Source organism: Schistocerca nitens, chromosome 4 (genome assembly GCF_023898315.1).
Source record: "Schistocerca nitens isolate TAMUIC-IGC-003100 chromosome 4, iqSchNite1.1, whole genome shotgun sequence".
NCBI classification, from domain to species: domain Eukaryota; kingdom Metazoa; phylum Arthropoda; class Insecta; order Orthoptera; family Acrididae; genus Schistocerca; species Schistocerca nitens.
In genome coordinates, this window is record NC_064617.1 from 318422582 (window position 1) to 318442792 (window position 20211).

The 20211-nt window shown below is 40.5% G+C and overlaps 1 protein-coding gene across 1 annotated transcript in view; it reads right to left on the minus strand.

Moving 5' to 3' along the window:
* LOC126253555 (WD repeat-containing protein 75) overlaps window positions 1–20211 on the minus strand; it is a 201885-nt gene that overhangs the window by 153543 nt on the left and 28131 nt on the right. Inside the window, exons 5-9 of the mRNA XM_049954963.1 lie at window positions 19897–20084; window positions 13302–13460; window positions 12749–12960; window positions 4157–4341; window positions 3918–4075 (exon numbers count right to left, since the gene is read on the minus strand). Coding sequence (XP_049810920.1) covers window positions 3918–4075; window positions 4157–4341; window positions 12749–12960; window positions 13302–13460; window positions 19897–20084 — 902 coding nt within the window. The remainder of the gene's footprint in view (window positions 1–3917; window positions 4076–4156; window positions 4342–12748; window positions 12961–13301; window positions 13461–19896; window positions 20085–20211) is intronic.

Here is a 20211-nt window from a genome sequence, read left to right on the forward strand (position 1 = left end):
ACATGTTCAATGGACATTATGTCAGGTGAACAAGCACGTCAGGGAAGCAGTGACACCCATCATTCTTTGAAAAAGGCTAAGGCTTGAACACTGCTCATCATGTGCGGCAGGGTGTTATCCTGCTGAAATGTGGCATGTGGAACGGCCTGCAGGAGGGGCAGTGCCTTGGGCTGTAAAACCTCCCTGATGTAAAGGTAGCTGTTCACATTGCCCTCAAGATGTAGGAGGAGAGATGGCGAGTGATAGGGAATTGCACCTCAAATCATCACAGATTGCCCTCAAGATGCAGGAGGCAAGATTGTGAGTTACAGGCAATGGTGCCTCAAATAATCACTCTTGTCATTTGTCCACTATGCCACTCAGCAATACAGTCTACCCAACTGTGTTCAGCATGGCAGTGTTGAACATGTATGGTTCCATAACTGTAAGACAAGTTGAAGTGGGACTCGTCCGAAGACACTACATTTTTCCACTCAGTAGGTAAGTGTCGGTGTTCATATGCCCATTGCAGTGTTTGACACTGGTGTGTTCTGGTCACATGAAGAAGAAGCAATGGCATGCATGCCACCAGCCAGCCCGCAGAAGAAAGCATCAAATCGTTGACACAGGCTTGCCCGCACCTGCTGTGGTGCTCCAACTTCACACCAACACTGTGGACAAAGCTGTTCTGACCGTTACAGCCAAGCAGACAAGATGGTGGTAATCTCGCACTATGGTCTCACTGCGTTATCCAGTACCTTGTCAGTGCTGTGTATGGCTTTCTTCCCTCCACTGGTTCCACATACATCTCACTGGTGAAGCAGCGTGCCTGTGCAAGCTGCAATGTCATGAAATGACAGACCCACCTCCTGCAGATCAATCATTCTGCCCCGTTCAAACACACTCTCCTGCCGATGTTTCACCCTGTGTTCTCAGTGAGGCATAATGGCACTTGATTATACTTTTTCATTTCATATGATGGTTCCACACTGACTAAGCACTGTGTAACATTGACCTGTCCAGTCACACAAAATAGGGTGCTGTTGGGCTTACCTGCATGCCACTCCCTGCCTTTTATGTAACTTGTTATGATTCTGCTGTTCTACACTTGCTCTAATCATGGTATGCTGCAGACCACTGCTTCTGAGTGTTTCACTTTTTACAAACAGTAGTGCATTTTCTTATAAAAATTATTTTTAGCATCCGATATAGCAAGTTTTATGATTTGAAGTTAGGTATACTTCTTGACAACTGTTTGATGTTACATACTGTCTGAAACATATGTCCAGGTCTTGTAAACACTTCCAGACTTCTGCTAAATTTTTAATGAAGACATCACCATTGACAAGAAGAAACTGAAAAGAACTATAATTCTGCATTTTTCTTCAAAAAGTATGAATTACCAATGTATTCACGAAATGTAAAACTTGTGTAAGTGCTTCAAAAACAGTCTTCCACTATTTACATTTTCGTACAATTTAAAACATTTTTTGAAGTCCCCTGAAAAGCATAAAAGCAAGGTTTCTCTTTATTTGCAATGAACGTGTCTGTGCAAATGGGTTACAACATGAAAAGTAATTCTTCCTTTGCCTGTATTAACACTGTTAATAAATACTGGTGTTACCCAACGATTGATAATATATGTGGACTGAATTATATTGGTGAGACTTGCCACTTTATTATTTTTTCCTTTTTAAGAAACTTAAAATATTTTCGTAGAACAAAACACTCTAATGACAGTGTCAGTTGTCTGTTACTACTGGAAGCATTAAGAAGCACACCAGTTTAAACAGGCAATGTTAAGCTGGATTGTTCGAAAGGACAAGTGCGATAAACATTTGCTGTTGCTAAGCTACTGGAATGTCGTCACTAATTTTGGGCATTACCGCCTGAGACACAGCTCCATTGCAACAGTATGTGAGGCAAGGAGGCACACGCAGAGGCACTGGTACATAATTTCATAATTTCACAAGCGAACCTATTTGTACACCATTAGGTGGGAGGGCTGAGCCGCACCATTGTGGTGACATTGCAGAAAGGCACTGCAACTACAAACCGGCCTGCAGAGTATTTTCACACCAATGCGACACAAAGGTGTTGATCCATATATGACTGGAAGCTATGTATTGACACAACAAGTGTGCCATTAATCATAATAAATACCCCTGATTATAGCAGCATCCCCTATGACATCAGATCCATGCAAGTCTCCCTCGTGTTATGGGCCACCCAGCAGCCAATGCTGGTCTGGGTATCCACTTTCACTATACCAATACAGGTTTCTAAGGCCACACCTATGGACTATGGATGAGCCATTCCCAGGATCCACAGTAGCAACCAAATTCCTGTTTTGGAGGGCAGTGGTTTGCAGCCAGGGCGGTACTGCCACCATCCATCTGCACAAGGACGAGCTTCTAACCTGGTAGTGGTGGATGCTTATGAGAATTCAGCAGACATTTGTGTCATCAGCACTACTCACTCAGGGCCACATTGTGCTAAGTCAGGCACACGCTGCCGAGTGGGGTAAACAGTGTCAGAAAAGCATGACACAGAAGTCAAATGGGCAACCCGCCACCGTGACCTTCGCACATCAATGGCACCTCTGGTAGACCAAGCACTTGCCAAAGGCATATCCGGAGGTGTTGCCGCACTTTAACGTTGTAGCTCAAGATTGAATAAGAGATGTTATATCTTTCAGCAGAATTTTTCAACCCAACCCTGGTCAGCACCATCACCTCCACAACCCACTGCTCCACCATCTCTAACCATAGTGCCACTACTCACTTTGGACCACTAAAACTATTAATATGTGCTTGACATTCAGTTGCATATTAGGCAAGTCTGTCTCAATGAGATTTGTTACTTCTGATTCTTCTTTGTTTCCTTCACTATTGTGTTTTGCTTAGAATACCTTAGAAATTATTTCCTGATAGTTTAAGAGGGTTAAAGAAAGAGGCACGTAGCTGACATTCTCCAATGAATATAGTATGACTTACAAAAAGAGCAGGCACATACAGGGTGCTAATGGATACAATTATCTGCATATCTACTTCAGCGATATTTGGGTCATCATACTTCCTAACTTACATTTGGCTATGAAAGGGCTATGCTTCATAACATTTCAGAAAGTTACGTGGCATGTACCCAGTGGCAGGGCAATTCATTTTCTTGTCACAATGGAGTCTTTACAATACTTGTCTTATACGGAACATATCTTTAGCATGAAAAATCACGGTTTCAAAACCTGTGCCACACATCTGTCTAAAACTTGCTATTCCATCCTGCAGTAACAGCCTCACCAGCCCCTAATTTTACTGTACCCAATAGACAGAGTTCGACATGAGTATGATTCTACACATTCAGGAGAATGATCACTACAAAACTGCAGACAAGGGCCAACTTGACCACCCTGTTAAGTAATGTGGCTGATTTCGGCAGCTACTTCTGAGCTTTTGCAATCTGATCACTTCTCACCAAATTGTAGTTTCTTGCCGCCCCCTCCCTCTCCCTACAGAATTGCATCCAAGGGCCAACTGAACCACCCTGTTCAATAATGCAGTTGATTTTGGCAAATTCTTCATAGTTTTTTGCAGCCTCTGTTTCATTTCCTATTCACTGGAGCACAAGAACACACCTGTAGTAAACTGTTCATCTACTGATATCCACTCACCACCCCCTCATATTTTACATAGCATTAGAATTAACAATAACATTTTCCACTACAAATGTTTATTAACTTACATTATATTAATTTTAATACAGAGAACAGGTTAAATTAATGTTATATAATAAGCATACAACTGCAATCTTCCTAAACAAATGTGAAAATTACTTTTAGTTGTTCATTTTACAAAAAAATTATTTTAGTTTTCTTAAATGCATTTGAGGACCTAAAATGCTATCAATAATGCAATACTCAGCTGCTGTAAATAACTTACTGTATAAGCTTGAATTTTCTGTAAGTCCCCAAATTCTAAACTTTTGGTCATCACCAGTAGTAACAGCCAACAAGCGGTTAGAGATTGCAGATGGTTGGAATTCTAAGGCATAGACAGTACTCTTATGAGGCAGTTCTATTGCAGTGTTCAATGAATACCTGAAAATAAGACACATATAGGTGATTACTGCAACTCATAAATAGCAGACAACTGATCTGTAAAGACTAAGCTCAACTTACGTCTGCTTAGTGCTGTCATAAATCCAGAATTTTAGGCGCAACTCAGGGCTGATTTCATTGTCGTCTCTCTGCTCCACTGTTGCAAGCCAATCTCCAGCAGAACTGAAGGCAACCTTAATTACTTCTGTGTTAACTATAACTTCACCTCGTTCCTGAGTTAGATAGTTCTGTCCTGTAACATCAAGCTACAAATATTTTGAGATTAGGACAGATGAGATAATTTGCAACATTGAAATAATGTAAATTTAACAGAATGACTGGAATGCTACAAATAAATCTCATCAAACGCAAAAATAAAGCTGTTTGGAGGTCCCAGACTACAGCTGTTCATAAACACATAGAATTAAGTGCATTTCACAGGTCGTCTTTCTGCGTAAGTATGTACATGCAGCTGTAGCCAACAAAAAGTCATATATGGTACACTGAAGATATCTCCAAGATAAATATCAATTATAAACATTTCTTTTAACTCCAAACTGCACATAGCATTTTCAAAGATATGAAAGAAAGCGTTCAGTGACACAAAGTTAGTGCCTTAAATCATTAACATAAAAGCCAGATGGGTGCGGGGGGGGGGGGGGGGGGGGGGTGAAGTATGCAACACTATCTGAGCAGAAAATGCGGTAAGCATAATTTCTGGGAGTTAGGAATATGCACAAAAATTAGCTGGTGTTAAACAGCAAATATATGTAATCAGTATTCAACTTTGCAATGTTTTTTGAATGTTTGTGAATAGTGAACAAAAGTATTACAAGAGATTGGCCCAATCCGACTTTTTTACACATCCCTGAATTTTTTTATCTATAAGAATATATCGAAAGAAAGACTATATCAAAACATAAGTTGCTAAGATGCAATACAAGTATCTAAAAAAAGTGTAAAATTGCCAAATTCATAGCTCTCAACAAGCCCGGAGGTGGCTGACCACTCCGTATTGCTGCCTGCACCACGGGCAGTCAAGCTCAGCTGTACCAGGAACAGAGTGCGCGAGCCATGATGCACCGTCGAGGCCCATGGCTTGTTCAGGTACCCAGCTGAGCCTCGGTGTCAACAGGACTCGGTGCAATAGGGAAACAGACAGTGCTGGGGAGGCAGGAATGGTGGGTCACACGTGAGCAGAGTAGCTTTCTGAATCGTCTGCACTCCTCTGAGAATCATGAAGGTTTTATATGCTATGAAAATGCTGTTCTTGGAGCCTTTGTGAAGAAAAGTAACTCATAATGTAAAATACTGAATGCAACACAGTAATGTGTAATGCAGTAATGAACATAGTACAAGCAACTTTTTATTGTTTTATACATCTTTTTTCCACTTCCATCTAAAGCCTCTAACTTTCTGTGCTCTTTTATGAAACTTGATCTGTTGTAGTTAAGTTTTTCTTATACTGTGGTCCACAGTTTTAAATTGTCTAGAAATGTTTCAACAATCTCTTCATACACCCAACTTTTTATATTCTTCATGTAACATTTGTGGGTGATTTTCCACAAACAAGGTCTTTTGCAGTACAATTTTATAAGTTTTCTATGTGGTCAGTGGTCTAATCCTTTGCCATACTGAAAGTAAGTGGAGCTTGCCGTCATGTGTAGGAAAACTTGTGGACCCTGTTGCAACACTTGAATAACTGCAAAGCTTCTCCTAATAGTCAGATCAACAGTAGTGGCAACCTTCCGGCATAGCTAAATACATTGTCCTGGAGAAGTGTGTAACAATGTGCACAAGAGATGTGTGACCATTCATCAAAGGGGCAGGAAATGGCTTTCTACTTCTTGCACAAACATTGCCAGAAATATAAGCATAGTACCCTGCTGCAAGTGGAAGAGATGTGCTTCCTCACCCTACAACAATTTCTCACCATGAAAAAGAAATAGCAGACAAATACTGTGTGGCTGTTGTCCACCAAGTGGTGCAGGATATGGGAAGATGGTACGTGCGCATGTACAACTGGCACATGGACAGACGTGTACAATGAAAGGCATTATTTTACTCTTTTTTACACATTCAGTATCGTCAGAGCTGCAGTGTGAAAATTGAACCCTGTTTGTTGCAGAGTTCCTGTTTGTTGGATAAAAGTGCTACAAATGTACGGGATGAAACTGTAACTAACATAAGCAAATTAGGGATATTTATAACCAATCTCTTGAAGGTTACATTCATTACCAGTCCGGGGGCAAATGTGAAAAAGTCCTAGAGAACTGTTGTCACATTATATACAACAACTATTCCTTCTACACTGTTCTATGCAACTGTGCGGCGCCCGGGCGACACCGGCCATCTGCTGCGTTAGTCTAGCTTAGAATCATGAAGCGTTAGCAGCTGAGCATGGTCCTGGCTTATAGCTGCTATTGCAGGGTTCCACGCTGAACTTAAATGGTAGCCATCGTCCCTGTTGACAAGATTGATTCCTTGATGATGCTCTCCCAGAAACCACTGACTTGGCAAAGCATTTTTGTTTCTTCAAATTGGAAGGTGTGTCCCTCATTGAGGCTATGTTCTGCCACGGCCGATTTGTCCTTGTGCCCCAGCCGTACGGTTCTAATGTGTTCCTGGCAGCGTTGCGAAATGCAGCGTTGTGTTTGACCAATGTACTGGAGCCCACATTCGCACTGTATACTATATATACCAGGAACTTGTAGCTGCAATTTGTGCTCTACCGAGCCCAGTAACACTTTCGTTTTTGGAGGTGGTTGAAAAATTGGTTTAATGTTGTTTTTCCCCATTATTCTCGCAATTTTTGCTGATGGGGGCCCAATGTAGGGGATAAAGGCGAGATTTTGTTATAGATTTTTACACATACGTAGCAATAAGTTGATTTAAAAATTACAGGCAATGGTGGAGATTTAAACATCCATCTTGTTCCTGATGTTACAGCCATCAGTTATTTTAATGTAACACCGGAGGATAAGTAAGGTTTCGGTAAATACTGTGCAAAGTGAAAACTGCCTGCACACAGGCCGCAAAGATTTCGTTCTGTGCCCGCAACAGTCTGGTGCCTGCCAGGAACACGACGTGACAAGCAGCCAAGCTGCACTGATGCCTGGGTGGACTCGGGTTCTGGCAGGGCACCACTCGGCCCGGTGGGCCCCTGCGCAGCTTGCCCAGCTGACCAGGCAGTGTAAGTCGAGGCTCACCCGGCAGTCATGGCTGCGGTCCATGGCAGGTTGTGCAGGCTTGATGCACACCTCTGATGGCAGGTGCATATTCTTCGTTTAGAATGCATCAGTAAAGAGATAACCCAACTCGGCGCAATCATAGTTTGTAAAGTGAATTTCAGTTTTCGTTGATAGTTTCTCTGAAACAATTGTCTATAGTTACTGTTCACTCAAATTTACAACTCATTTAATATCTATTATAATTTTCAGTTGCTTCTGAGGCAGTATCAGAGTTGACAATTGAGATACAACTGAATTAATATTCTTGCTGTTTAGCACTTAATGTTAAACAGTGTGCAAAAACAGTGTTACTTTGTAAGGTTACAAGCCATCTGGCTTGCCTCCTTCCATTTATACTAAATTTATCTGACCCTTCTCATGACTGGTAATAGGCAGGACACTTTAGTTGCATCTACTTTAAGTCACATTAAGCTGATTTATCACAGGGAAGTGTATTTTATAAAATTTCAGTGTACGTTGGCACAGGGGCTAATATTTCCAGTCTGTGAATGCACAGCCCACACATTGCTCTGAATGCGGCAGGTGTGTTGTAGGCACTTAAAGCTTTGTGCTGGCTTGGGCACGTCAAGTGGACACCGACAGAAGCTCACAACAGAATCTATCAGTCCTTTTCACTAACTCAGGGTCAGCAGCCTCTGGCACGGCTCACTTCTTGAGGTGGCCTAACACAACAGTCTCAAGTGCTTGCCGGGACACGACAATTTATGGCAGAAAAGTGCAAGTCTTGGAATGTTGGGGCAGACCATGGTGAGAACAGAGATCTCGCAGAGGGCACGTCATGTTAGTTTGGCCTCAGGAAATTCAGAAATGTTTGACATTGCTGTGATCCGACCATCGCTGGCTGATGTCAGACAGTAATTTCTAGGACAAACTAGTGAGAAACATGTGCTCTGATTGGACCATGACTGACAACTTTCCAGTCAGTGGATTTGTTATATGTAGCACTGACATGCTATTGATGAAAAAGAGCAACATTTTAGCTGATTAGCTTATGTGGCCAGATTGACGCAAACTGCTGAATCGGGAGGTGGTGGAAGAAAAAGGGACATACTTAGTTTAAAGGTTGATGGAAACAGGTCACTGCTTCAAGACATGGTAGTGCTTGGAGGAGCCCGAGTCCTGATGAGCGAGAATCTGATTCCCTACTATGATCAAAGTCCTCTGACTAACCATCACAGCAGATTGATGACACAATGCAGCAGCACAGCTCACTAGATGGGGGTTAACGTTTAGACAACAAGCATACCGTTGCCACAACTCCACTAAACCCGATTCATACCTTAGTATCGTTTGATGTGGTATTTAGTCAACCATTGGAGTCTCCAAATCAATCGTTGGGCTGTATTGGATAAATGATTTAATGTGCAGCTAGGATACGGTAGTCACACCTCCACTTGTGAGTTGTCATCATCAATTAACTTTGTTTTTTGTATAATGTTGATGTCAACACTTTGCAATTGTTTAATGTAATAAACAATCGGTTTATGTTTCATTTGTATTTTTATTTAATTGGGCACATAGTTCCTTCCAGTTCCTCAATTTATTCAATTGATTTAATGGATAGTTATATATTGGGATTATTACAATTTCCCACCTTATGATTCAATGTTAGGACGCTTCAAGATAGGAATTCTATTGCGCAATTTACAATTAACATGGAGTTTTAAGGGAAGCATGACGGAGTCTGGTTAATAACCAACATAAACCCTTAAACTTGAATAAATAGGATTAATAACAGTACTTTAGAGATGTTTTCTAGAGATGTGAACCACGTGAAGTTGCTCATGAGGGGCAATGCACCATTACTGATGGAGACCTACGAGACTGGGCCCTATGAATTGCAATTGAGATGAACACTGTCGATTTCAAGTCTTTTTTGACCTGGTTAAGTAGATTCAAGAAATCATACAGTACAGGAAGTCACAAAACAACAGAATTTATAAAAGTATAGAGGAGATGTCATTAATTCATAGCTTATATGAAGACGAAGCTTGCTGTCTAACGCTGTGTCTAACGCTGATCAATCAGGTTTCTTGAAAGAATTGCAAGCAAACTGCACTTTATCATTTTGAAGTGAAGAAGGGCAGGGTCTGTTTTGCTACTGATTAATGCTATGATACATTCATATACAACAATGACAGTGACACATATGAATGGATTATTGTTTCTGCAACTTTACATCAGTCTTCAGGGACTTTTTAGAGACAAAAATCTTATAATCAACCTACCAAATCTGGAAAAATAGGAAAGAATAATTTGTAACATTTCATTCAAAATGGTTTCTAACTAGTTGTAGAAATTAATTAACTGCTTCTGTTGGACACCTGGCCTGGAACAATGCTACCTCTATCTTTCAGGAGGACTATGAAAAACTGTTGATGTAATTTAGATTCCACCTGGATCAACCGATGTTATTCTCAACAAAGAATTTTTTTGTCTGTGGAAAGAATTTTTCAGGAAATTCTCGGGCAATATAATTTTCAACAGCTCCGTGACATCTGAGGTCTAGCAGGAGAATAGTATTCTTAAACTTCAGCATTTGTGAATTAACAGTTTGCATCAGCGCATTTTACTAACTGCTTTAAGTACGCTTGGTATGCAACACAACGAGTATAGCAATGGCCAGGACAATTTCTTACTCCACTGCAATTTGTCTAAACAAAACCAGTAATTATTACTGTGTTGTACCTGAAAGCATTAATTTTTCTTTTGTAAAATGTGCATAGTTTAAGGAAAATGTTTGCTTTCATCATTCAAATGACATTTCACTTTATTGCGATGACTATGGAGAATGAACAAGGCATAAAATTAATACTAAAATATACATTATTCAAAAACTATCATAAGAACTACGCTACAGGAACTGTTATAAAATTATAGGTGGGTAAGAAATATTTCATTTCAATAATTTAAAGTCACTATTAATGGAAGTCTTCTGTAAGGTAAGATCAAATACTGCCTTGATTTATTTTCCTATGCCAGTCACCTTTGCAAGAGTTACGTATGCAACAGTTTAGCTGTTGGTACAAACTGCCTCCTATTCAAAACATTAATGATGCCTCCTATTCAAAACATTAATGATAAGTGACATTTATGGTATGGTTTAGCTCCTTCAAATTCGATTTTGTCACTCCTGATTTTAGAACTACACAGTGCTATGCTGTCTTGTCATTGCCAATCGTGTGCTAGGCACAAAGGGCTGTACAGACTGCTGTCATAAGTGGTTCTTCATGCAAATAAAAAAAGTAACTTCAACATTTTTTTAAAAATACTTGCAGTGCATCTTAGCAGCTAAATTTTTGCCAGAGTGTTTCTTTCATTGCATTCTACCTGTATAAAAAATTTCAGGGTGGTTTCCTACAGGTCGGATTGGACCATTCCCTTGGGAGTCTCAACTGATTCCAATAACCACCTAGTTACATACAGATTCCCCTTTACTCAGTATGTTACCATAGTCTCATGGCACAGCTTGCCATGTTTTATTATTCTGTAAGATATGCTCTGCCTTTCTCTCATCCTGTGTCTAATACTGAAATGTAATGACTGTCTCCTCACAGATCATTTCCAATACATATTCATACAAATATAGTGAACAACACGTAAAAATTTTTGTTAACACACTATATATTTATGCTGTAATGGGAACATAATCCTTCGTTGAGTTTCTGGCAACAAAAGTAAAAGTCTAATTTCTTACAATCACATGTGATCTTCTATTCCAAGACTGGCTTAAGGAAGTTCTCCATGATAGTCTATCCTGTGCAAACCTTTTCATCTCTGGACAATCCCCACAACCTAAATACATTTGAACCCACTTATAGTAGTCAACCCTTGATCTCCTCTACAACTTTTACTCCCCCCTCCCAAAACACACACATTCACTGCCTAACATCACTTAACATCACCTTGTTTTAGTCTAGTTGTGCCTTAAGTTTTTTTCCCTTTAATTAGATTCAGTACCTCTTCATTAGTTATCTGATCGACTCAATCTAATTCTCAGTATTCTTCTGTAGCATCACCTTTCAAAATTGTTATTTTTTTTCTTGTCTGAACTGTTTATTGTCCACGTTACTGACAATTTAAGTTTGATAAAGCCAATATCTGGCATGTTTTAATTTTAATTTTATATTGTGGCATTTCTAAAGAAGGCTACATTATTACAGCCGAAACCTAGGTAAAGTTTCTTTGCTTATGCAACTGGAGGCTGAAATTTAATATAATTACGTTTTTCAGTTCCTGACTCTGCTGCACCATGCTAAAAATATTCAGCCTTAAATATATATATGATGTTACAAAATTTCTCTTTTTCAGAAATGCTAATCTTGCAACTACCAGTTTGTATTTTATATACTCTCACACAGGCTCCATAACAAACATAAACCGTACCTTACATGAGTAAGTAAAATTCCTTTAGTGGTAGGAAAAGATTCTTTCAAGCTATTCCTAAAATCTCATCTGAAAAGACCTTTATATTTCATTTAATCAATGCACTGTGAATGATTAACATTTTTGTGAATCATCATCCTCATCATCATCATCATTATAACTATGCTCTAGCTACTGCTACAGGAATCAATTTCACTAGGGATAAAGATACAAAGTATGTTCTTTTCTAATTATTCAGAGATATACTTTGCTGTAAATAGGCTACTGCCAGCTGTGCTAAGAAGTGTCTTGGGAACGCATTTAGCCACGACCTGTTCGAGAACATTTTTATATACAAGCAACTTATCACTTGGCTTGCCCCCCTCTTTTCCGTTGTACACTTTCACCTATGTCAGTTTCCGTTACTAATTGTGATATACAGTGCATATAGATCTTCTATTTGGGCATCTCTGGCTCCCCTCTCAGCCTGGCGACCCAAACAGCCACCACTAATTGTGATATGTCCTACACAGAAATTTAGCAGATATGGCATCTCTGAGCTTGGCGGCATGTGTCACTTGGGCCTTCAACTAGCTCTCCATTTAGCGCAGTCTAGCTAAACCTGATTCCTTGCTGATAAATGCAGAAGAATTCAGCTCTATCATACATTTGCCTATAAAAAGCTTCTCAAACATTAAATTTAATACGTTGAATGTACAAAGAAGGTAGCACTGTTAATAGTTTCATTACTTTTAGTATTTGAAATACACACAGTATCAAGTTGTTTCTGTGTTTTTCCATTATTATTTACATTGTACAAAACAATTATGACATTAGCATAATCTGCAGACAGACAAAATCTGATAACTGCCTGACATAACTATATTCTGCATTGAAGGTGCTAATACTTTTTTTCAAAATGTGTCATTAACTACAAATTTTGCTCAATAGTTTTATTAAATTATATATGTACGAAATATGCTGTATCAAAAGATATATACTTGTTATATACAGTTAGTAATTATAATAATTTTGCATTTATAATTTGCATACATACATTGTATAGCAGTGTTTTTGAGTGCACTGAGAAAAACTGTATGTGTCCCGTGCGTCCATTAAGTACCAAGGACTGAGTGCGAGGATCCCTTGTTAACCTGGCTGGGAAGAGAGGTCCAGGTCTTCCAGGAGCAGTAGCCACAGGCCTAACTCCCCATGTAAAATGTTGAACGACAGATAAATGTTTGAACTGGGGATCAATTATTTGAATTGCTGGAAAATGAAAGAAATAACAAAATTTGAATTTCAGTTTTAGAACTGAAACATTTGCAGTATATTTTTACGTAAAATTTTGTAAGAAGCTCAATCACATTCTATTATTCAACTTCTTGGTACTAAATGTGGAATTTGCGGAAGTGGCCTTTAAATTGTTTTTCAAAGAATCCTTAGCAAAATAGTGAACAAAACTGTAGAGTTGTACATCTATAAATGACATGAAACCTCAAAATTAAATATTCAGTCAACATTCAAATGTGTGTAGCTTATTCTTGTGTATAAAACCTTTTTAATTCAAAGCAGGGTAAATAAATTCTGACAACTCTGCAATGTTTTACCATTATCATCTGTTGAAATGCCAATACATCTGTTATCTGAAGATAATGAAATGTGGGCGATAGAGGCTGGTAATCTTGGCAAGAAACTGCGCTGCTGTGAGGCATCTAGGGACCACTTCACTAAAACTCCCTCACCACCTCCAGTGTAGACATATGTTCCTGCAAAATAAAAGAGAGATATTGCTAATTACAAACAGAAAAATCTGGAATATTATGAGCTATGAAAGACTAAATCAATAGAATACATGTTTTTGTTGTTGTTGTTGTGGTCTTCAGTCCTGAGACTGGTTTGATGCAGCTCTCCATGCTACTCTATCCTGTGCAAGCTTCTTCATCTCCCAGTACTTACTGCAACCTACATCCTTCTGAACCTGCTTAGTGTATTCATCTCTTGGTCTCCCTCTACGATTTTTACCCTCCACGCTGCCCTCCAACGCTAAATTTGTGATCCCTTGATGCCTCAAAACATGTCCTACCAACCAATCCCTTCTTCTAGTCAAGTTGTGCCACAAACTTCTCTTCTCCCCAATCCTATTCAATACCTCCTCATTAGTTACGTGATCTACCCACCTTATCTTCAGCATTCTTCTGTAGCACCACATTTCGAAAGCTTCTATTCTCTTCTTGTCCAATCTATTTATCGTCCACGTTTCACTTCCATACATGGCTACACTCCATACAAATACTTTCAGAAACGACTTCCTGACACTTAAATCTATACTCGATGTTAACAAATTTCTCTTCTTCAGAAACGATTTCCTTGCCATTGCCAGTCTACATTTTATATCCTCTCTACTTCGACCATCATCAGTTATTTTAATCCCTAAATAGCAAAACTCCTTTACTACTTTAAGTAGAAAACATGTAACATTCCAATATCATATTTGAAACTATGAAAATGTAACCTTTTGCTATGACAAACTGTCCTAATCTTAGAATAAAATAATTGCAAAGGTTTCAAAATAGCAATTATTACAAAAGCATTTTAACTAAACATTTGTCCTCTTATGCATATTGGGAAACATAAAATAAATAAAAGAAAATTAAATCATAAAGTACCATTTAGATGTTTTTTCTCTCTTCTATAGTGACACAAAAATACTCACAGCCAGAAGGAAACAAACAATTGAAAATGCCTCTCACAGTGAAGTACTTTTTTCATTAATTTTTTGTAACTAGCATTATTCAACTTCTCCCTTCAAACACTGTTTGAAGGGATTATTGTCAGTAAAATCCTAATCGAAAAAAAGAATCTAATAATACAATTTTAATATTTAATCCCTTCTATGACTCACTGTTAAAACTCTGACATACACAGGAGCAAGTAAAGTTACATTTCAACATTATAGACATAACACCATATCTCATTGTCAGGTTATAAAATTTGAGTAAGGCTTTCATGATAGGCAATTTTAAAATCCAAACTCAATAGGAATATGGTAATGAAAAGTCTTGGAGGTATATGAATACAGTAATTTAAATAGCAAATGTAACAACTCAACGAATAGCTGAATTGCTGAGTTGTAGATAGACACACAAAATGTCTCATAACTTTGCTAATTTCGGACAATTCCTTCGTCAGAGATAGAGTACACATACACCCATGTCCATGGCGACTACACCCCCAGCAGCACTGCAGCTTGACTGGGTAGAGGGCTCGTGTCAACGAGCTGGGCGAGGGGAGGAAGTTGGCAGAGAGTTGGATGCAAGATTGGAGAAGGATGGCTAATGGGTGGGAGGGAGAAGCAATAGACACATGGAATATGAATGTGGCGCAGGTGTGCTCGTTTTGGCCACAGGCAGAGGAAGTTGTGAGCACCACACATAGATGTGGAGGAGTGGATTAGGAGCAGGAGATGCACCAGAGGAAGAGGGAAACTATGAAGTGGAGAGAATGGATGCAGGTTGAGTGAAATTAAGGTCATGACGCAGAGGTGGGAGTGGGTATGATGCAGGAGCTAGCAGAGTTACAGACCAGGAGGATTAAGGGACTGAAGGATGTAAGGATGGGCTGCAAGGACAGTTCCCATCCATAAAATACAGAGAAGCTGGGGTTTTGGGGGAAAGGATCCTGATGCTATAGGTTGTGAAGCATTCATTACAACTGAGCAAGTTTTGCTCAGAAGTATGATCTGCCATGGGGTGGTTAACAGTTCTTGGTTACAGTTTGGCAGTGGCCAAACCCCCATAAAGTGCTGTGCAGAAATTATGGCAGATCTTGTCTATGACATGACTGCTTTCACAAGTAGCCCTGTCCCTGAGAGGACAGGATAAACACAAGACAGAACTGCAAATCACAGCACAGCACATCCTGCTCCACTCCCACCACAGGGTTATTCTATTTTATCCCATCCAGTAAATCTCCCCTGACTTGTGGTTCTGGGTGACTCTTCCGTAACTCTTCCCATTTCCTAAACCTCGCCAGTCCCTCTTCCTTTCCCTTCAACCCTTCTGCTAGAAGAAGGACCCATGGCTTCAAAAACTTGCGCTCTTCCACATACCATTAAGGCATGTTTTCTCCTACCACTGCTCGGTGAGCAGATTTTTTTACCTATCCATATTTTCACATTTTGAAGCACTGGTTATTTTGTGATTATGTAGGCTTTCCCGGCGTAATAAGTCTTGAAAGTCTCTTCGGGTTTGCTGCCAGATCCTAAAATCAGCTTGACTCGATATTTCAGCGATCCAACTGTTCGCCATCTTCAGGAAATGCTGCTTCTGCTGATGAGTCCCGCTGAGAACTGACGCAAGATTGCAATTCAACGTCCTATATAGGCCACCATTCAGTACACAAATGCGCATGCGCCACCCATCACGGTTTCTGGCTTTCAAAACAGGGAGGTGGCGCCACCCTTAGTGAAACACTGCTGGCAACGATATATCGCAATCAAGGCCGCACCGAAGAACGTTCAGTTTTGATGCGAGATAATACAGGATTCCACGTTTTGCTAAGAGGAAACCCACTGTCTCTGTTGATTAAATTATCAGCCAACCTCATTTCAATCACCTCTTTATAGACACTATTCCAAAAACCGGAAATGTTGGCAATCACAACAGTTTCCTCAAATTTCATTTTGTGTCCCTCATTTAGGCAGTTTTCTGCTACAGCCGATTTTTCCGGCTGTTGTAGCCTCGTGTGACAGCGATGTTCCACACACCTGTCATTCACTGTGCGAATAGAACGGCCAACGTAAGCTTTCCCACATTGACACGGGATTTTGTACACCCCGGGTTTCCCAAGTCCCAAATCATCCTTCACAGAGCCGAGCAGAGCCCTAATCTTAGAAGGTGGACGGAACACACTCTTAATGTTAAAATTCCTTAAAATTCGTCCAATCTTAAATGATAAGCCTCCAGCATAAGGAAGAAAGGCCACAGATCTATGTTCCTCTTCGTACACCTCCGGAGATGGTCCAAATTCCATAGCCTGACGAATCTGTTTCTCGGTGTATCCATTTTCCTATCAGATTGGACACATATTAATGCCATTACCAGACAATCCTCAAAATTTGAACGGCTTCTTTCTCGTTCTACAGCATCAGAAGTGGATAAACGTCGGCGTACTGTGATTAATCTCTCTAACGAGGCGTTGGATGGGCCCACAGTGTCAATATTGGAGAAAGGTTGAAATTTTTCGCCCACTCCCAAGAGACTTCCTATCACAGAGTTCACACGCTCTGTAGAACAAGCAGTACACAGCCTACCCGAGGATCAAGCAGAGGAAATAATGCAAGAAGTGTCGCACACATTACGTCGGGCTCGACCACCGCGGGATAACATCTCTTCCGCAGAGAGAGCAGCCATTCGTTCCCTTAAGAATGATGACGAAGTAGCAGTTTTACCAGCTGACAAGGGGAATGCCACGATTGTAATGACGCGGGATGATTATGTCCTAAAAATGGATTTACTTCTCAAGGACCCGGCGTACAGAAGACTATCTAATGACTCCACAGAAAGGATCAAACGTAAGACACTTTCACTGTTGAAAAAAGAGTTCGTTGTCATATGATTTACGTAAGAAACTTCATCCTGGTGCTGCCGTTCCGCCTAGGTTGTATGGTCTGCCTATTGTGAGAAATTTGGGTGCACCGACTTATAACCTGGCAAAGTATTTATCATCTGCTCTCAGTCCATTTGTTGGCAAATGTGGACACCATATATCCAGTTCGGTGGATTTTATTCGACGATTGGGGTCTTTGAAGTTGAGTCCTTCAGATCTGTTAGTGAGGTTCGATGTGGTATCCCTATTTACACGAGTTCCTCTGGAAGAGTCCCTTAGTTTGATCAGTGAAAAACTGGATGAAGAGCTGGTGAAGCTTTGTCGTCATGTGCTGACCTCCACGTATTTTTTATTTTTTATTTAACGGTAACATTTTCGAACAGAATGACGGAGTGGCTATGGGTAGTCCTTTGTTACCCATAGTCGCCAATTTATTTATGGAGGACTTCGAGGCCATGGCACTGAGGACTTCAGCTTTGCAACCAACGTGCTTTTGGAGATACATGGACGATACCTTCTTCGTATGGCCGCATGGACGTGATGCTCTTAACAGATTTTTGGACCACTTCAACTGTCTTCATACCCGTATCAAATTTACTATGGAGGTTGAAAATGATGGGATGCTTCCATTTTTAGACGTAATGGTTTATAAAAAATCAGATGGAACTTTGGGACACAGTGTTCACCGAAAGCCGACACACACACAGATAGGTATCTGCACCCTAAGAGTTGTCATCCACCACACCAACGTAGTGGCATCCTTAGGACTTTGGTGCGGAGAGCATATGCCATTTCTGACGCAGGCAGCTTAACCCAAGAACTTGAGCATTTGATGACTGTTTTTAAGGAAAATGGATACACCGAGAAACAGATTCGTCGGGCTATGGAATTTGGACCATCTCCGGAGGTGTACGAAGAGGAACATAGATCTGTGGCCTTTCTTGCCTATGCTGGAGGCTTATCGTTTAAGATTGGATGAATTTTAAGGAATTTTAACATTAAGAGTGTGTTCCGTCCACCTTCTAAGATTAGGGCTCTGCTCGGCTCTGTGAAGGATGATTTGGGACTTGGGAAACCCGGGGTGTACAAAATCCCGTGTCAATGTGGGAAAGCTTACGTTGGCTGTTCTATTCGCACAGTGAATGACAGGTGTGTGGAACATCGCCGTCACACGAGGCTACAACAGCCGGAAAAATCGGCCATAGCAGAACACTGCCTAAATGAGGGACACAAAATGAAATTTGAGGAAACTGTTGTGATTGCCAACATTTCCGGTTTTTGGAATAGTGTCTATAAAGAGGTGATTGAAATGAGGTAGGCTGATAATTTAATCAACAGAGACAATGGGTTTCCTCTTAGCAAAACGTATTATCTCGCATCAAAACTGAATGTTCTTCAGTGCAGCCTTGATTGCGATATATCATTGCCAGCAGTGTTTCACTAAGGGTGGCGCCAACTCTCTGTTTTGGAAGCCAGAAACCGTGATGGGCGGCACATGCGCATGCGTGTACTGAACGGTGGCCTATATAGGACGTCGAATTGCAATCTTGCGTCAGTTCTCAGTGGGACTCATCAGCAGAAGCAGCATTTCCTGAAGATGGCGAACAGTTGGATCGCTGAAATATCGAGTCAAGTTGATTTTAGGATCCGGCAGCAAACCCGAAGAGACTTTCAAGACTGGTTATTTTCATTGACACATAGTATAGTGAGCTGATCCTGTATTGAGCACTTATGGAACTACTGTACACATCTTAAGTTACACTCAAAATTGGTGAAAGTTTAGGTACATCGCTTTTTGAATAGCGTAATGGGAAAAATAACACAATAATTCTGACAAATGCACTTTCGAAATACATGTAATTATGTATGTATGTATTAAATTGGGGACCTAGAAACGACAGAGGCTTCTTCCTGCCGCAACCCTCAATGGTTCACAACCCCACAACAGGCCACAGCAGTCCACCCACCCCACGGCCGCCCCACACTGAACCCAGGGTTATTGTGTAGTTTGGCCCAAGCAGACCCCCCCCCCCCCCTCCCCGCCCCTGGGAACGTCTCATATCACACGAATGTAACCCCAAATGTTAGCGTGGTAGAATAATTATGGTGTACATGTATCTGGAAACGGTGTTTGCGCAGCAATCACTGACACAGTGTAACTGAGGCGGAATAAGGGGAACCAGCCCGCATTCGCTAAGGTAGATGGAAAACCGCCTAAAAAAACCATCCACAGGCTGGCCAGTGCACCGGACCTCGACACTAATCCGCCAAGCGGATTCGTGCTGGGGACCAGCATGCCTTCCTGCTTGGGAAGCAGCGTGTTAGACTGAGTGGCTAGCCAGGCAGGCACATGTAATGATGATCTGATTATATTTTATTTACAATCATCCACAGTATTTTCCTTTCTGATGTAGAGTGAAAAGATGAAATAAAATTACCTATTAAGTATGAGAAAATAAATCTTAGGTAACAGGAAACAAAAAGAATAAGGAAAAATAAACATATCTGAGAAGGCATTCTTTTATGGCAATGCAAGAATCTGATAAAATACAAATGAAGAAATCTGTTATTACAAGGCAATAGTGTGAAACATACCTGCACTTGAAAATCTTACATCTCTTACAGGTAGTGTATGCCAGTGATACACTCCATAAACTGGTTTGGATCCTGGATTGAAACCCCTCCAGATGAGCAAACGACCCGAATTGTCACCAGTTGCAACACACGCCTCTGTTGGATGGCATGCAACACATGTGAACCAACGTTGTCCACCAAGGAATTGTCTGCAAATATGACAATGCAATAAGGATATGAGCAATGAAACATTATTTAATATTATGTATAGCCTAAACATGATAATACAGGTAGGTGTAAAGGCAGGGAGCATCAAAAGTTCATTACTCCCGTTAC